At 40.0% G+C, this 18,416-nt stretch overlaps 1 protein-coding gene across 1 annotated transcript; it reads left to right on the plus strand.

The window, feature by feature from the left end:
- Window positions 1-1,437: 1,437 nt before the first annotated feature.
- pde9ac (phosphodiesterase 9ac) lies at window positions 1,438-16,958 on the plus strand. Its single transcript, XM_053507279.1, has 19 exons — window positions 1,438-1,506; window positions 3,512-3,582; window positions 4,500-4,577; window positions 4,670-4,713; window positions 4,865-4,919; window positions 5,034-5,104; window positions 5,211-5,298; window positions 5,384-5,465; window positions 5,560-5,634; window positions 5,741-5,827; window positions 5,910-6,014; window positions 6,126-6,208; window positions 7,182-7,338; window positions 7,448-7,561; window positions 10,061-10,165; window positions 10,260-10,388; window positions 11,899-11,994; window positions 16,399-16,476; window positions 16,923-16,958. Exons 1-18 carry the CDS (start codon window positions 1,438-1,440, stop codon window positions 16,447-16,449), a joined length of 1,560 nt encoding a protein of 519 aa, XP_053363254.1. The 3' UTR covers window positions 16,450-16,476; window positions 16,923-16,958.
- Window positions 16,959-18,416: the final 1,458 nt, after the last annotated feature.

The following is an 18,416-nucleotide window of genomic DNA, read 5'->3' on the forward strand; positions in this document are numbered from 1 at the left end:
TTCCAGCTTCTCAGCATTGTGTGTCCTCTGTGTAATACAGCAGGACTTATATACACAAACAAAGGTATGGTTTTAAAAAAAATACTATAATCCACATTGGTTTCTGGTCCCCTTAAGTCCTGTTCTTGTTTTTCCCATCCAGTGTGCCCTAAACACACACTGATCTATGTCTATGTGTGTATTCTGCCTGGTTTAGGGAGGAGCAAAGTAGATTTCGTGAATGGAGGTGTGAGAAGCATGTTGTACCCCCCAGGGAGGAGCCTAATTAGAGCAGGACTGTTGAGCAGGCTCACTCTTGCCTCCACTGCTGACACCCTAATTCTCTTCTCATATGGGTGTTAATGATTCAGCCATATGCACTTACAGCTTTATTTTCTCCTGTAAGTTGTTTTTGGAGGCATATATAATTAACAATGATTTCAAACTATGCTTTAAGAAGCAAAAATGGTATAACATTGTCAGGTCTCGTTTGTTATATCTGACCAAAACATCTGCTCCTAGGATTTAAGGGGACTACTATACTATACTGAGATATAGTTCAGAACTAGTTGATTCTATAATGCTTTCCATACTGAACGTATAATCAGTGTTGTGTAGAATTAATGAGAAGGATAACTAATTAAATATATGGTGCAGGCTATAATTTAAGAAGATAGCTTAAAAGAATAACTTTTAAACAGACAACAGAAGCAGATCCTTTTTAGTCAGTTGGATTGATTTCAGTTTAACACAACTATGGTGCATGTAAAATGCTGGCAATATGTTTCCATCCAAGCCAAAATAAACCCATCTAGCGTAATTTTTCATAGCTGACATCATACGCAGCTATATGTATTTTTAAAAATTTAAAAGCGATTGCAATAGGAACTGAAGATATCTGAGAGAAGCAAGAGCAGCCCACTTCCTCCATGTAGTAACAGTCCCCTGGCAACGGTGAGGAGCTGCAGTTACATTAAAAATCCTACAATCCCTCCACATCTCCCCCCTTTCACTTTTCCCTCCATGCATAGCACCTGGAACAGTGAGGGGCTGCATACACCTTAGGAGAACAGCTTTGATCACATCAGGTAAGTTCATATGGATATTGTGTGTAAAGGGAATTAATACTTATTGTACACAAAGACAGGATGATGGGATGCTGTATGTGTAAGATTGTACATTATATTAGTATTACTCAGATATTATTGGCATTACTCAGTATTCGTCTATTCGGAAGACAGACTCAATTGCCAGAAGCTGAGGACCGTTGGTTTCTTAAAAATAACATTCTATAATACATATTAAACCGATCAACTCAAAAAAAAAATGTAAAAAACTGATATTGCACGTCATCAGTGGGGTCCTGTGTTGCTTTCCAGTGGTTCTGAATTTAGGAAAGCTTTATTCCAGAGGGGGTCTCAGAGTTCCTCCTGTTATCTCGGAGTCTGCACTGTCAGCATGGGATCAAGCCCTTCATCCTACGCTCCCAAGGCCATCTACCTGGATGTGGATGGCAAAGTACAGAAGGTCAGTAGTGCATTCCTGGATATGTTATGGCTCAGATAGCACAGACGCTATCCATATTAAAGTATTTAAATTTTATTGGTCACACACAATTATAAAAACTCTGTCCATTGCAATGCGACTGTCTGTAATGTCTTTCCTGAATTTATATATGTAAAAATGGAATATACATAATAAAGGAATTAATTGAAAAAAGGTGATATAAAATACAAAGGATTAGGTTCCTTTTATTAGCTTATCAGGCCCTATATTTCTTTACATATCTGTCTTTCCGGGACTTATTAGAAAGACACAAAATAAATAATAACTTTTTAAATAGATACATTGCATTATGAGTACTATTGCTTATTTAAAATGATAAACTCTTTAGGTACCTACACTGCAAAAACAAAATCTTAGCAAGTTAAATTTCTTGATATTTTCTCAAGATTTTCTATAATTACATTTTATTATAGAAAAAATATAAGATTAAAAACACATGTAGTAATTTAAAGCTCATTTGCCTAAATTATTTTAGAAAACTTTCCAATGTTCACTTAGTTTGCGACAATTAAAACCTCTTTAGTTTACTAATGGAAAGAAGATATTATTATGGAAAATGATCAAAGACTAGTAATCATTTAAAAATTTCCTGTGTAGGAGTGGATCATTAATTTTTGCTATATTTGGGCAATGTATCCCAGCATCCAGGGTCACCCAGAAGAGGATGTCTCTCCAGTTAGTCCAAATCTTCATCTTGAGGAGATTTTTACTTTAATTTAATTCAATTTTTTATATTGTACTTTACCACAATCACATCTCACATGCTCATTTGAGATCTCAATCTATATCCATTTTTTAAAGCCATTTTGTGACTTTTATAAAATGTGTGCTCTACAAATAATATTATGTCAAGTTGGCTTTAGTGCAATCAGGAAGAAACAAAATACCAGTCAAATTAAACAAGTTGAACTTAAAAATATTCATTAAAATCAACAATGAAAAAGCAGAACAAGCAAAACAATCAATATAGACCTTATGAATAAATGTCTTTATTATAATAAAAGTAAGAGATAAGGAAAAAACTGCTCTGCATTTACAACAAAAACAACAAAATAAAAGTTAAAATAACATTTGATTAAATTGAATATTCCATTAATTGTTTGGCCTTCAATTTGTCCCAAATATGATTTATTTATTTATTTATTTATTTTAAGAAAAGAAAGTATGTCACCAAGGAGATGATTTATTATCAGGTGAAAGAAGAATGGGACTAGTAGTTAAGAACATGTGCAGTAGTTTAGTAGTGAATTGAAGGTAATAAAATATAGCTTATAAAATAAAGCTGAACACGACCTGATTCACGGGTGTCAATGGCATAATAGGCTGCTTTCACACCTGCGGCTAACATGCTCGACCTGCACCACTACTGTCAGCACTTCTCAGGTGCATTTCCCTGAGGAAAGACCTTAAGAGAAGTAAATGACTGTAATGAAAAGAGAGGGCAATTTACACTATAATTCCATGGGGACATCTCAATCTCATACTTCTCCCTATGGTAGAGTAGTCGCATGTGTAATTGTACTCTAAAAACAGTGCATGTGTAATTAATTGTATTTACGTTCTACTATCCTTGAAGCACTTTTCATATTGATATAAATAATGATCATGTAGTCACTGCTTAGTTCTCTGTGGAACGCAAGCTGCAGAAGGGCCAAGTGGGAACTGGACATGACATGCGTCCACTCTAGATTAGGAAGTGCTGGAGGCTGGAGCTGAGTGAGCTGTCTCACACACCTGTAGGTCCTTACTCCACGCTAGTCCCACGAATCAAAATTAAATGATCTGTTCATCTTTCCTGCTGTACATATAGACAAACCTCTACACAATCTTAACAGCATAATTGAAGCTTAATTAATTTGTATAAGCATCTATTCTTTTCTAAATAATTTAAATTTATATGTATTATTCATTATACCTGATGAGGTTTGATCACTGTAAATGCTGATGAATCACTGCTTTTTTCTAGGTGTTGTTTAGTCGTCACTGCAGTCCGTGTGACATTAAAGAGCTTTTGTGCTCTTCTTCCAACATCTCGAGGTTAGTAGAAGTAGTAGTAGTAGTGTTCAGATCACTCTGACATAACATTTGTTGTAAGTTTAAAACAGAATCATTTGGTTTAAGCTTTAAATGCATGTGATTTTCTTCATAACTCAAATCTCATATTCTACAACATTGCATAATAAATATATATCATCATATATATGTAATAAATCATAAAATTTTAAATATCACAATTTTTTATAACAGTATCAATTACATCAATTACATATGATTTATTTCCTTATGCAGATCATTATACATCATAGTTAACATTGTTAATCACTTATAAAACTATTTTGAAAGAGACTAGATTACATAAATTACATATAAAACTAAACAATCCTGAATACTATTTATACAATTCATGATACAAACTTTGAAGATCTTCATAAGGAGTACTAGAGAGAGTCATTTTTAACTGAAAAAAAAAACTAGGATCTAAAGAGTAAACAAGTGCTTTAAGTGACATCCTACACATCCTGGCAAAAAAAAGTTGCTGTTTTAGGAGGGTCCAAAAGGGTTAATTTTTGCCTCGGGGTCTGTGTGCATGGATTTTGCATGTTCTCACCGTGCTTGGTGGGTTTCCTCAAGTTACTCCAGTTTCCTCCCACAGTCAAAGGCAATGTAGAGTAGGCTAACTGGTGTTGCCAAATTGCTCATAGTGTGTGAGTGTGTGTAAATGTGTGTGTCTGTCCAGGGTGTACCCCTTCTTGTGCCTAAAGTCTACAAGGATAGGCTCTAGGCCCCCAGTGACTCTGTATACAGGATAAAGTGGCATAGACGATGAGTGAGTGAGTGAGTGAGTAAGTGAGTAAGTGAGTGAGTGAGTGAGTGAGTGGAGCCTCCTGGTGGCTTAGGCGGTGCTACAGACTTGCATGTACTGCGAATAGGTCTGATCCTATGTCTTTTGACAGGACCACAGCTATAATGTTGGTGAACCCTGAGGGAGCTCTGGTGTCCATTGATTCAACCATGCCCACCAACACACTCAAGTAACATTAATATTTGTTACATTAATATAAAACATCCTCATAAAATTTTCCTTTTGATACCTAATTATTTTACATTATTTCTTCCCCTCCAGTTCCCCATATAAAGTTGTTCCTTTATCCAGCAGTCAGCTGGGAGGTAATATACAGTAAAACACATCGCACTTCCCAACACCGTAATGACTATTTCCATCTTCACCATTGACATTTATAATGACAGATAACTGCCTCCTAAGTCTATATTGTATAGGTCAGTTTGTGATTTACAGTCTGTATGCTTCCCTGTACAGAGAAAGAAGACATGTTTCAGAACGTGTTATCGCAGGTGGCAGAACAGTTCAGCAGGTAATGCCAGTGTTTGTTTTCCCAGAGACCAAAGTGGCACTCTTTTACATTTCAGACGCATTGCACTGACATTTTCTTGAGCTATGTGTCTGAAAAAAAGTTTCTCTACTTCAGGGCTTTCAAGATCAATGAACTAAAAACTGAAGTCACCAACAGGCTGGCTATGTTGGAGAAGAGAGTGGAGTGTATGTGTTTCATGCATACTTGATGTCTTTGTATAAGGATTAAGTATATGATGTAGTCGTCTGTGACATTTGTAATTAGGTTTTTGCATCTTTTTTTTTCAAATAGTGGAGGGTCTGAAGGTTGTGGAGATTGAAAAGTGTAAGAACGACTTGAAGAAGCTAAGAGATGAGATGACTTCCCACGGAGGAGGAAGGTAAGCAGTTTCAATCAAAATATTTTGTAGAATTAGCTACACGTTGCAAGAAGTAGCTATTTAACAAAAACTTTTTCTTTATTAGAGTGAATTGTCCTTGTAAGTATAACTTCCCAGATGATGGAAAGAAATTAACTCCTAGACGTGATGTGCCCAGCTATCCAAAGGTGCTTTTAACAAAATATTTCAAATTAGTTTTAGAATGGAAAAAAAAAATGGACAAAATTTTTTTTTTACACCATTAATTTATTTTATTCTCAGTACACACTCTCTCAGGAAACTATTGAAGCTCTAAAGAAGCCAACCTTTGATGTCTGGCACTGGGAGCATAATGAAGTACGTGTGCCTCTAAGGAGGGTAAACATTTGGATGTACCGAAGTTTCTGCACTTAAAACGCATTTTTGCATGTAACAATTAAATTGTGGTTTGATTTTGTTTCAGATGCTCAGTTGCTTGGAATACATGTACCATGATTTAGGCTTGGTGAAGGAGTTCAACATGAACCCCATTACTCTCAAACGTTGGCTGGTAAGGGATCAAGTTTAAGCCAGTATAAAAGGCCATATAAATATAGAGAGTCTATAATAAGGTAAGATCCATAATTTTCCAGCTTGCTATTCAAGAAAATTACCGTAGCAACCCTTTCCATAACTTCCGGCACTGCTTCTGCGTGAGCCAGATGATGTATGGCATGATTCACCTCTGCAATCTTCAGGTCAGAACTTTCTTGCGTACTAAATGCATGGCAGCTGCCCCGTAATAGAAGCCCATAAACATTTTGTTTGTGTGTGCTGTGTGTGTATGCATTTGTGTTTTTGCTCATTAGGAAAAGCTCACATTGTCAGACTTGGGCATTTTAATGACTGCTGCGGTATGTCACGACTTGGACCATCCTGGCTACAATAACACGTACGTGATAAAAATTTATTTACTTAATATACAAACTTAATATACAGTACCACAGTACTATACAATACTGCACACCATAAACACATACTAGGGGCGTTCAAGTCAAAAGGTGACTTGTAAATAAAGGTGTGAAACCAACATGTACAAAAGACGTCTAGCATAGTATGCTAATGAGACTAATAGCCACAGTAAATCATTTGCATGGCCAAAATATTTTAAAGAAGACCGTACATCCATGAATCATGTTCCTGGCCGAGGTGGCTCGGATTCGACTTGCAGTTGTTCCCATAAACACATAAAATAAGTGGAACGCCTGAGCCTTGAAAATTGATGATCTTGTCGCCAACTTGCAGAAGAGAAGCATCTGTCTTGGGAACTGTACATACAATTATTAGAATAGAATAGAATAGAATAGAATAGAATAGAATAGAATAGAATAGAATAGAATTCATTTATTGCCGGCCTTTATTGTCATCGTATTGTGCAAAATATATGAAAATTTGGAGAGCTGCTCCAGTAGACATACAACACCCTCACACAATTAAAAACATTAGGAACACTACTTGCACATTACAGGAAGTTGGCTGGTGGTTATCGCCACATCTCTGTACAGTGCTGACATCGCTCCAAGCCATTTCCACATGTTTGGGCCATTAAAGTAGTTCCTGAGGGGCCAGCATTTCAGGCATGAATCAGGCAGTCCGAACATGACCTCAGTGTACATAGAAAACCACCTTGATGGTATCCAAGCACTAGTGCAGAGTTCGGAGTTCAGAGTGCATTAATGCAGCAGGGATTAAATAGAGAGAAAAAGGGAGTTTTAAGTCTCTTATTTGTGTTCAGTTCTGATTATTCTGCACAATAAAAAGTCCAGGTCTTTGACTTAAACAACACTTGTCCAATGTACAATAAGCTTATTCAATAAACCATTATTTAACAGTGATGCAGTGTAAACAAATCAATTTTCTTTTAGATACCAGATAAATGCACGCACTGAGCTAGCTGTACGTTACAATGACATCTCTCCTCTGGAGAACCACCACTGTGCTGTGGCATTTCAGATCCTCTCTTTGCCTGAGTGTAACATCTTTGCCAACGTGGACTCTGAAGCTTTTAAACATATCCGTCAGGTTGGTGCAGCTCTCTATAAGAGTGGAAATTCAATTGATTAATTTAGAGTAAAAAGTTGCATGATATACTGTACAGCTGCCATTTAACATCTTATCCTATCACCTACAGGCAATCATCACACTGATTTTGGCTACTGACATGGCCAGGCATGGAGAGATCCTGGATTCTTTCAAGCACAAAGTGGACAATTTTGATTTCACCAACGAGGAACATGTCACTTGTGTATGTACTTAAATCCATACAGGGTACAGTAAATTAAATTCACTCAAAGAACAATGGGCTGTATTTACAATACGTTAATGAATTCAGCTGTTTTAGTCTAGAGAGATACATCAGTTCATAGGCAGAAAAAATGATCAGTATTGAAACTTGTGTTAAACATCGTAGACTGATTGCTAGAAGGTCTATTCAGATTACAAGAATAAAATTGCAGAATGTTTGAAGCAGCTCTGCTTAAATCTTAAATCTAATTTGTTAAAAAGTGGTTAGTATGGCTCTGACAATAAGACTTGCTGTAGGGCGAATCACAGGTTTATATGAATGCTCTCATTCTGATACGTCATTGCTTCTATAGTAACAGCTCAAGAGATTTTATGTTGTTTATTCCACATAAAATAATTTTTTTAGTGTTGATATGGGGTATTTTTCTCTAAAGTAACATTCATTTTGTAAATCGTGTCCAAGTCTTTGTAATACTTTGTAATCTTATAAATGTTTTTTTTTTTTTTTTCAATCAACTTTAGGGTTAAAGTAATTCCTCTTTGCACATTAAAATCAATAGCTAATTGTATGTTTTTTGTAAAAACCTACTGAAGGATGAATAGTGCGACTAATGTTAATCGACTATAAATTACCCCAGTTAAACACATTTTTGGGCAGTGTGCAACAAAAAGGAGCCAACCGTTAAGTCTCTTCATCTTGTACTATATTGAAAACATTGCTACAAATATGCACTCATTTTAAATCTTGTGGCTGCACCTAAAGGGAAAGCTGAGTTTGGGAAAGTTGACTGTTATAATTTCTGTCAATAACACTTTTTAAGCCTTTTGACAAGTTAAGCTAATGGGAGTCTCCTAATTTTTCCATTATGCAAGTCTTTAGCTGTGCAATTGTATAGGGTATTCATTGCCATATCGTGCACTTTATAATGAAACACACATTCTCAACTGGAGCAGGCAAGCCAGTCTAGCACCCGTACATAGCCATGTATATGTAAATCAAACAGAATGCGGTTTGGCAATATCCTGCTGGAAAATACAGGAATATCTATGAAAAGTTTAAATGGCAGCATATCACTCACTCACTCATCGTCTATACCGCTAAATCCCGTATACAGGGTTGCAGGGGCCTGGAGCCTATCCCAGGAGACTTAGGGCACAAGGCAGAGTACATCCTGGACAGGGTGCCAATCCATCACAGGGTACACACATACACATCTTTAGACTGTGAGAGAAAACCCATTAAGCACAGGGTTAACATGCGAACTCCAAGCACACAGAGGTGGGAATCAAACCTGGCCGAGAATCAAACTCGGACCCTGGAGGTGCAAGGTGAACTACAAAGCCACCTTGGCAGCATATCATGCTTCAAATTTTTTTTTTTCTGCATTATTGGTGACCTTACAGATATGCAATTTACCTGATGCTGGCTTTTGGACCTTATGCCAATAACAGTTTGGATGGTCCTTTCCCTCTTAGACCCAGAGAACATGACAGGTGTTGTTTACAAAAACGTTGACTCATCAGACAACAAAAGATGTTTCCAGTGTGCCACTCAGATCAGAACGAGCCCAGAGAAGTCTTTGAAGTCTCTGGACAGTATTAATGCATGGCTTCCTTAAGCATTAAGTTGCATTTAAGCAAATGCACCGACAAATGGTGTTACTAGATAATGGTTTACCAAAATCTTCCTTAGGCCACATCATGATATGCACAACAGACGTATGTTTTTCAGACATCATGTCAGTGATGTCTGAGGGATCAAAGATCACACATATTCAGTAGTTTTTAACCCTGCCCTTTACGCATTGAGATTTGATTGAGGAATGTTATTCTAAAAGTATTAAATAATTTGCAGGTGCATCTGTTGGTAAAAGGTGAAACAGCACTTGTTTCTCATCACCTTGTAATTTGTGAAAAAAAAAGTGTCATATTGTTATTAGTCTTAAATTGGCCCGTCCCAACTTTTTAGAGGATATTGCAGCCACCAGATTTGAAATAAGTGCATATTATTAACAAAATAATTAAATCATCAAATAATGAGTTGTTGTAGAGTTTTCAATATAGTACAAGGTTTAGACTTTAAATATTACTCCTTTTTGTTTTTATTACCTTATACAGAGGGGCCCAAAAAAATCCAGTTTGCAGTCCAAAGACATTCAGATTGGGTTATTTGGTGTTTCTAAAATGCCCGTAGTGTGTGGCCTGCAATGTATTGGCACCCTGATCAAGGTGTACCCCACATCGTCCCCAGGGACTCCAGGGATAGGCTCCAGGCCCCCCGCGACCCTGTAGAGTTTTTATTTTCCAGGAGCTATCTGAATACCAAGCACACAATTTCTGTATTAGTTTCTCACGATGCATGCTAAACTCAACTCCAAATATGGCCAAACGTGATGAGTGGCTTTTTTGTCTTCTTGCATGGCACCTGATGAAAGGTACAGTTCTGATGACACATTACACAAAAGTCCTCTTTGTTTCCCCCTTGTGTGTGTGTGTGTAGCTGAAGATGGTCCTGATCAAATGCTGTGACATTTCCAATGAAGTCAGGCCCACAGAAGTTGCAGAGCCATGGGTAGACTGTCTTCTGGAGGAGTACTTCATGCAGGTCTGCACAATGTGTTCTCCTGCACTCTTCTTTGCTATTATCGTTTATGTTGCTTTGCAGATAGTGATGCATATACATGCATATTTCTTCTCAGAGTGACAGAGAGAAGTCGGAGGGTCTACCTGTCGCTCCATTTATGGACAGGGACAAAGTGACCAAGCCCACTGCTCAGATTGGCTTTATTAAATTTGTCCTCATCCCTATGTTCGAAACAGTAATGAAGGTATGCAACAATGATTACTGATGTTTGTTTAACCTTAGATGAGGCGCTCCACAGATATTGAGTATAGAAAAAAGAATCACCCCCTTTAAAATAATCACGTTTTGTTGCTTTGCAGGCTAAAGTTTGTGTTTTATATAGCTGTATTTACTCATTTCTACTTTTAACATCCAAGTGAAAGATATAACACCAACATGTCAAAAGAAAATAGAAAGAAAAAGATAAAGATCACCCTCTCCTAATAGTGACTCAATCAGGTAAAGCTAATCAACTTATCAATGGCACACAAAGCCATATGACTTTCAACTGTGACCAGCTGTCATTATTTTGATTAGCTCAGTATGAAAGGCTGGATTAGGTCAGTATTTCATTCCCTGTAATGCAACTGAAGCAAACAATCAATTCAAACAAACGGTCAAAAGATCTCAGAGATAAAGTTGTGCACAGGCACAAGTGGATTTAAAAGTTTTCAAAGACTTTATTACTGCATAAAAGAAAAGTAAAGTCTATTGTTAAGAAGTAGTTGGTTCAACACATCAGGATCAGGACGTCACTCCAAACTGGATGAAAGAGCCAGGGGGAAAATGGTCAGAGAGGTTACCAAGAGGACAACAGCAACTCTGAAGGAGTTGCAGGAATTTATGACGAAGATTGGTCATTGCATGCATATAACATTACATATTCTCTACAAATGTGGCTTGTACAGGTCGGTTGCATGGAAAAATCCACTCCTCAAGAAAGGCCAAATGCAGTCACGACTGCTTTACAAAAACGCAGATGGTTAGATATGTCTGCTGGAAATCTAATACAGCTCACCAACCAAATAACACCATTCGTATAGTAAAGCATGGAAGTTGTAATATCTTACAGGGGTGTTTCTCTGCAGCAGGGACTGAAGCACTTGTCGGGATAGACGGAAAATGGACAGGGCAAAATATCATCAAATTCTTTAGGAAAATCTGCTGCCCTTTGCCAAAAGGTTGTCAATGAGAAGAAGGTTTCCCTTCCAACGTGACAGTGACCCAAAGCACACAGCAAACACACAGTGGTTGAAGGAGAAAAGGGTGAATGTCCTTACATGGACAGAAAATCTGTTGAATGACTTGAAGACTGCAGTCCACAAACAGTCACCATCAAATTTAAATCAACTTAAGGAATTCTGCCAAGAAGAATTGGAAAATATTGCAAAGTTTAGATATGCAAAGCTTTGTGTGCCATTGAGAAGGTGATTAGCTTCACCAGATTGAAAAAGGTTGATCCTGATTCTGGTTTCTATTTTTTTTCCAACATGTTTGTGTTGTATCTTTTACTTGGATATCAAAAGTTGCACTAAGTAAATACAGCTGTATAAAACAAAAATTGTGTCTGTCTTCATTTCAGGCTACAAAGCAACAAAATATGATTATTTTAAAGGAGTCGATTCAATACGCACTGTATATGGCACAACTGAATATCTGATGTTTTTTTCCGGTCCAAATAAAGAAATTGACTCTATGTTTCATATCTGTTTAAGTTGTTCCCCCAGATCGAGGAGATCATGGTTCAACCACTGAGAGACTCGCGAGATCATTACGAGGAGCTCAAGCAGATTGATGATGCCATGACTGAGGTAAACTCTTTATAAACTCTATTTTAATTTATATTATATAGTATTTATTTAGTTCTTTAGGTTTAATGTGCATACATAATGGTTTATAGCCTCTATCTAAAATTAGCATATCATTCTATTGTCATGATCTGGGACTAAGGGCTGATGGTATAGCCGTGGGCTTAAAAAGGCAGGCAAAACCGCAGAGGTGCTTTTCAAAAGGAAGAGTCTTTTAATAACAAAACATAACCAAACACAGTAGAACTAAATAAACAAAATACTGGCTCTGTAAACTTAACACACAAGGGTTTTGGAAATTAAACACACACACAGGAATACAGGGAATAGACATACTGGGGTTCTGGGAACCCGTCACGGTTAACTGGCGCTTAGTGATGGAACTGTGGCTCTCTAACACAGGCAGACCGTTAGGCTCTAATACCTGGGACACATACATAGGCTCTAATACCTGGGACACATACATAGGCTCTAATACCTGGGACACATACATAGGCTCTAATACCTGGGACACATACATAGGCTCTAATACCTGGGACACATACATAGGCTCTAATACCTGGGACACATGACAGGTCTGCTCTGTGTTAGACGCACGGCTGTAGCTAGGTGCCGTGACCAGGGCCCCAAGGCCCCCCTTTAACAAATCACATATACACAAACTCAATCAAACTCTACTAGACTCACACATAAGACCAAAGCTTCTAGACGTAAACTTACCCCTGGTATGCACCTACGAGCGACTCCCACACACCCACGCGCTCCTACGAGCGGCAGTCATACACTCGCGCTCCTACGAGCGGCAGTCATACACTCGCGCTCCTACGAGCGGCAGTCATACACTCGCGCTCCTACGAGCGGCAGTCATACACTCGCGCTCCTACGAGCGGCAGTCATACACTCGCGCTCCTACGAGCGGCAGTCATACACTCGCGCTCCTACGAGCGGCAGTCATACACTCGCGCTCCTACGAGCGGCAGTCATACACTCGCGCTCCTACGAGCGGCAGTCATACACTCGCGCTCCTACGAGCGGCAGTCATACACTCGCGCTCCTACGAGCGGCATTCATACACCCGCGCTCCTACGAGCGGCAGTCATACACTCGCGCTCCTACGAGCGGCAGTCATACACTCGCGCTCCTCAGCGCCGCACTCGTAGAGCATACCAAGGCCTAGAGCTTCGGTCAAACCCAGGAGAAGACATACTAACGGTACCATAAACACACACAACATACTCACACATAAATGGGTTAACTCAGGATTAACTTAAGTCCTTAACCACATAAAACAGAGCCAGTACTAACAAACCCCCCAACACACAAACACAACAAAACAAAACAAAAGCCCACTAGACAATAACAATGCTCGGCCCAGTTTCCCAGAACTACCAGCTACTTATAGTCTCACTAATTGGCTGCCTCGGCGCAGGTGAGCTCCTTCCTCACCTGACCGAGGTGCCTTCTGGGAAACTGGGTCTTTCCAACAAAACTACAAACGAAACAAAACACAGCCACAGTGCCCTCTAGGGGCAGTCCCTTACAGTACCCCCCCCCCAAGGCGCTCCTCCGGAGCGCTGACAGAGATGCCATCACCCAACCCCCGACGATCTAGCTCCCCACGCTGGGTGGGGGCGGGTGGGCGAGTTCGAAAAGTCGCGGAGTCGAGCCGTGGAGGCAGATGCTGGAACCCGTCTTGTGCCCCAAGCAGTTGAGGCAGCACTGGATCGCTGGCGTAGGCCGGGCGGCGGAGGCAGCACATAATCGCTTTCGCATGTCATGCAGCGACTACAGCACTGGGTTGTCCTCCAAGCCGGGCGGCCGATGCAGCACTGGGTTGTCCTCAACGCCGGGCGGCGGTTGCAGCAGCAATCTGTACTATCAGCCCGGCCTCAGCAACGACTCGTGCTCGTTGTCAAGGTGAGGCGATGGTGGGCTCCTGCGGTTGAAGCCGGGTGGTGGAGGCAGTCCTGGATCCGCCTTGTGGGCCTGGCTGATGAGGCAGCGCCGGATCATGTAGGCCAGGCGGCGGAGGCAGCACTGCGTCGCTAGTGAACTTCGAGCCTCGGAGGCAGCGCTGAGTTGTCCTCCAAGCCGGGCAGCCGATGCAGCGCTGGGTTGTCCTCCCAGCCAAGTGTTGATGGTTTCGGATCCATTTTGTGGACCCGGCCGATGAGGCAGTACCGGATCATGTAGGCCGGGCGGCGGAGGCAGCACTGCGTTGCTCGTGAAACTTGAGCCTCAGAGGCAGTACTGGGTTGTCCTCCAAGCCGGGCGGCGGATGCAGTACTGGTTTGTCCTCCCAGCCGGTGCCTCCCCTGCAGCTCTGTGATGCAGGAGTCTCCTCTGAGGTTCTCGGGGGTTGAAGGGACCTTTCTCGTGGCTGTCTCTCTGCTATGCCCTTGTTAGGGCCGAGCATTCTGTCATGATCTGGGACTAAGGGCTGATGGTATAGCCGTGGGCTTAAAAAGGCAGGCAAAAACGCAGAGGTGCTTTTCAAAAGGAAGAGTCTTTTAATAACAAAACATAACCAAACACAGTAGAACTAAATAAACAAAATACTGGCTCTGTAAACTTAACACACAAGGGTTTTGGAAATTAAACACACACACAGGAATACAGGGAATAGACATACTGGGGTTCTGGGAACCCGTCACGGTTAACTGGCGCTTAGTGATGGAACTGTGGCTCTCTAACACAGGCAGACCGTTAGGCTCTAATACCTGGGACACATACATAGGCTCTAATACCTGGGACACATACATAGGCTCTAATACCTGGGACACATACATAGGCTCTAATACCTGGGACACATACATAGGCTCTAATACCTGGGACACATACATAGGCTCTAATACCTGGGACACATACATAGGCTCTAATACCTGGGACACATGACAGGTCTGCTCTGTGTTAGACGCACGGCTGTAGCTAGGTGCCGTGACCAGGGCCCCAAGGCCCCCCTTTAACAAATCACATATACACAAACTCAATCAAACTCTACTAGACTCACACATAAGACCAAAGCTTCTAGACGTAAACTTACCCCTGGTATGCACCTACGAGCGACTCCCACACACCCACGCGCTCCTACGAGCGGCAGTCATACACACGCGCTCCTACGAGCGGCAGTCATACACTCGCGCTCCTACGAGCGGCAGTCATACACTCGCGCTCCTACGAGCGGCAGTCATACACTCGCGCTCCTACGAGCGGCAGTCATACACTCGCGCTCCTACGAGCGGCAGTCATACACTCGCGCTCCTACGAGCGGCATTCATACACCCGCGCTCCTACGAGCGGCAGTCATACACTCGCGCTCCTACGAGCGGCAGTCATACACTCGCGCTCCTCAGCGCCGCACTCGTAGAGCATACCAAGGCCTAGAGCTTCGGTCAAACCCAGGAGAAGACATACTAACGGTACCATAAACACACACAACATACTCACACATAAATGGGTTAACTCAGGATTAACTTAAGTCCTTAACCACATAAAACAGAGCCAGTACTAACAAACCCCCCAACGCACAAACACAACAAAACAAAACAAAAGCCCACTAGACAATAACAATGCTCGGCCCAGTTTCCCAGAACTACCAGCTACTTATAGTCTCACTAATTGGCTGCCTCGGCGCAGGTGAGCTCCTTCCTCACCTGACCGAGGTGCCTTCTGGGAAACTGGGTCTTTCCAACAAAACTACAAACGAAACAAAACACAGCCACAGTGCCCTCTAGGGGCAGTCCCTTACATCTATATGATCTATGATCTATGTTCTTTTAATTGAAAAGTTAAACGTGATCCTATGATATAACCAAGGATAAGATAACGTTATTGCATTTGGTTGCAGGGTTATACACAATAGTGTTCACAATAGAAGGCAACAAAGTTCAAAACATTAATTTAATTAAATATGACGGGTTAAAACAGTTGCAGTACCATCACAACTCATTAACTGTGCATAAAAACAGTACAATAAGAAAAAAAGAAGCAGAAATAGCAGACAACGTTTTGCTAAATTTACATACTGTAGCTTGTTATGTTAGCTGACTTTGCTAATCTGCATTGCTAATGTTAATAAAAAGCCTAGAATATTTTATGCAAATCAGGCAAACAATTTTAACACTAATTAGTGAATTATTTAATGGAATTGTTTGTGTTTAACCATTAAGTTTTAGAAAGTACTACCATTTCTTATGGAAACTGAACAAAAAAAGTGATAAATTGTAGTGAAACAAGCAGCTTGTCACTTGCTAATGTGAGGTTAGGGGTAAACTGATAATATATCATCTTATATATATGTTTGCTTACAAGGCCATAAATTTGTGACTGGAAATTGTTGGTTAGCTGACTGATGCTGTTTTGCTCAGCACATGCTAACATAAAAGTATGTTCTTTTTGTTTAATGAGGCGCAGAAGAAAAAAACTGAAAATATGTCATTAGGAGGAAAGAAGAAATAAGCATTGGGGCGAGCTCAGTGATACTGTGTAAGTAGATGAGTGTGCTGAGTGCTTTTTTTTTACTTTCTCTCTAGCCAAGCTCTCAGGCAAGCAGCACCCAATATGCTCAGTATAAAGTATACTACTAAATAAAGCTTCAGCTTGTGACAAAATACTGCTTTAGACTGCAACTTAAAATAACTGTATAAAAAAATATATTGTTCCTTTAATTATAAACAACTTCCTTTTGTGGCATAGAGAGCAAGCTTACATATACTGATTTCCTCTTTATCTTCCTGAAAGCAGCCATTTGTTTTCTCATAGACTCTGAACTAGCCGGTTCCACTTCTCTGCTTCAGCTATACTAACACTTCACCAAGCTTGCCCCCCTCGCCTAAGGACTGGCTGTTGGCCGTTGTGCCAGTCATCAGAGCACTGTTGAAATCATGTCGAAACAAGGTTGTTGTGTTTACTGTATGTTTTTCCCCCCTCAGGGTTCTTGCTTTCTGGCTCGCTTCCACAGAGCGCCCGTCTAAGGCTTTGATAAAGATGCTCCATTCATAGGTCTTCCCTGAAGCTGAAGTGGGGCTCGAGATGGTTTCTGACTGTGCTGAATCCAAAGAGGCATGTGAAATACTCAGGATTGTGGAACGGGGGCAAGGGCTCTCTCAATATAGCTGCAAGCCGATAGACTTGAAGACTGTTGGTCTGCTACGTTTGTCTCTTTCTTGTCTTCTTTTTTGTGCTGTCTTAAGCTTTTTAGCATTGCATTGTTACATTGGGATGTTTGTTAGAGGTTACAAATAGCATTAATTATATTGTATGACACCATTATTGATTAATCTTACAAACAAGGCCAGAGTAAAGTCTTAACACTTATTGACAAGTGCTTGAGCATAATGAAATACGTTACATATTAATTGACTCCTGTAAACTGGAGCAGTTTAATAATACCCAAAAATATGCCTGGATTTCTTTTGTGTTTTACTAGTAAGGTTTGCAGAATATAATCTATAAAGTTGTTACATACAATTAGCAATAATGTGATGATTATAATAATAATAATAAAAAAACAAAGGTATTGAGTGACGCATGAACTTTCATAAGTTAGAATTTTTAAGTTAGTATGTACTGTGTTTGTTGAATATTAATCTGTATTCAACCCCTTTTTTCATTAAATTATTTTGTTATTGGTATTTTGTATTTTTTTAATGACTACTCTAAATAGCACAATAAAGTCTCAGTAATTAATTCTTTCTTTAATGTAATGACGTGGTTTTCATATACTGTATTCACTAATTAAGTTTTTTCTAGAATAAGAACCTGCAAATGACTCTCCACTGGACACATATGGGTCCACTGTGGGCTGGATGGAGGGTCCCCTAAGACATTTGGTCTCTTCATTGTTGTCCCTACCTCAGGACTATCTCTTTCTGGGATTCCTACTGATAATACTGAAGGGGTTCAAACGTTGTGCAGGTTTCCTTCACTGGACCGATCACTCGCCAGTGTTGGCCTCAACCCCTTTCTCATCCTAACCATCCTAAATTCGTTGAGGTCACTATAAAATTTCACTATAATTTATAACAAATGCTAAATACATTTTTATTTTAAAAAAAAAGGTAAAAAAATAAGAAGCATACACAGTGCAGAATTTATAAAGGATATAAATTGTATTAAACCTTGTTGATTAAAAGGTATAAAAAGAAAGAGAAGATAAGTTGATCACATTCTTACACTAACAAATTTAATATGTACTGAATGTAAGGTATAGGGCAATTCTTTTTCTGTGGCCCTGTTAATCACAGACACATTTTTTAAGTTTTCTCTTCATGCCAAAAGCAGCAATCATCACCACAGAAACAGCCGTAAATATACTTGGCACTGTTAAGTGCTTGCTCTGCTTGTTATGGAGAAAAGTGCATGTGCAGTAGCCAGAGCAACCTTAAATGTATGTGTGTGTGTATGTGTGTGTGTGTGTGCGTGCG

This window comes from Clarias gariepinus, chromosome 11, assembly GCF_024256425.1.
Source record: "Clarias gariepinus isolate MV-2021 ecotype Netherlands chromosome 11, CGAR_prim_01v2, whole genome shotgun sequence".
NCBI classification, from domain to species: domain Eukaryota; kingdom Metazoa; phylum Chordata; class Actinopteri; order Siluriformes; family Clariidae; genus Clarias; species Clarias gariepinus.

Bases quoted from the DNA above. Each gene is read 5' to 3' on its own strand.
- pde9ac (XM_053507279.1), top strand. From the start codon at position 1,438: ATGGGATCAAGCCCTTCATCCTACGCTCCCAAGGCCATCTACCTGGAT. The intron at 3,583-4,499 runs GTTAGTAGAAGT...GTCTTTTGACAG, and splicing joins TCTTCTTCCAACATCTCGAG to GACCACAGCTATAATGTTGG. The intron at 10,389-11,898 runs GTATGCAACAAT...TATCTGTTTAAG, and splicing joins TGTTCGAAACAGTAATGAAG to TTGTTCCCCCAGATCGAGGA.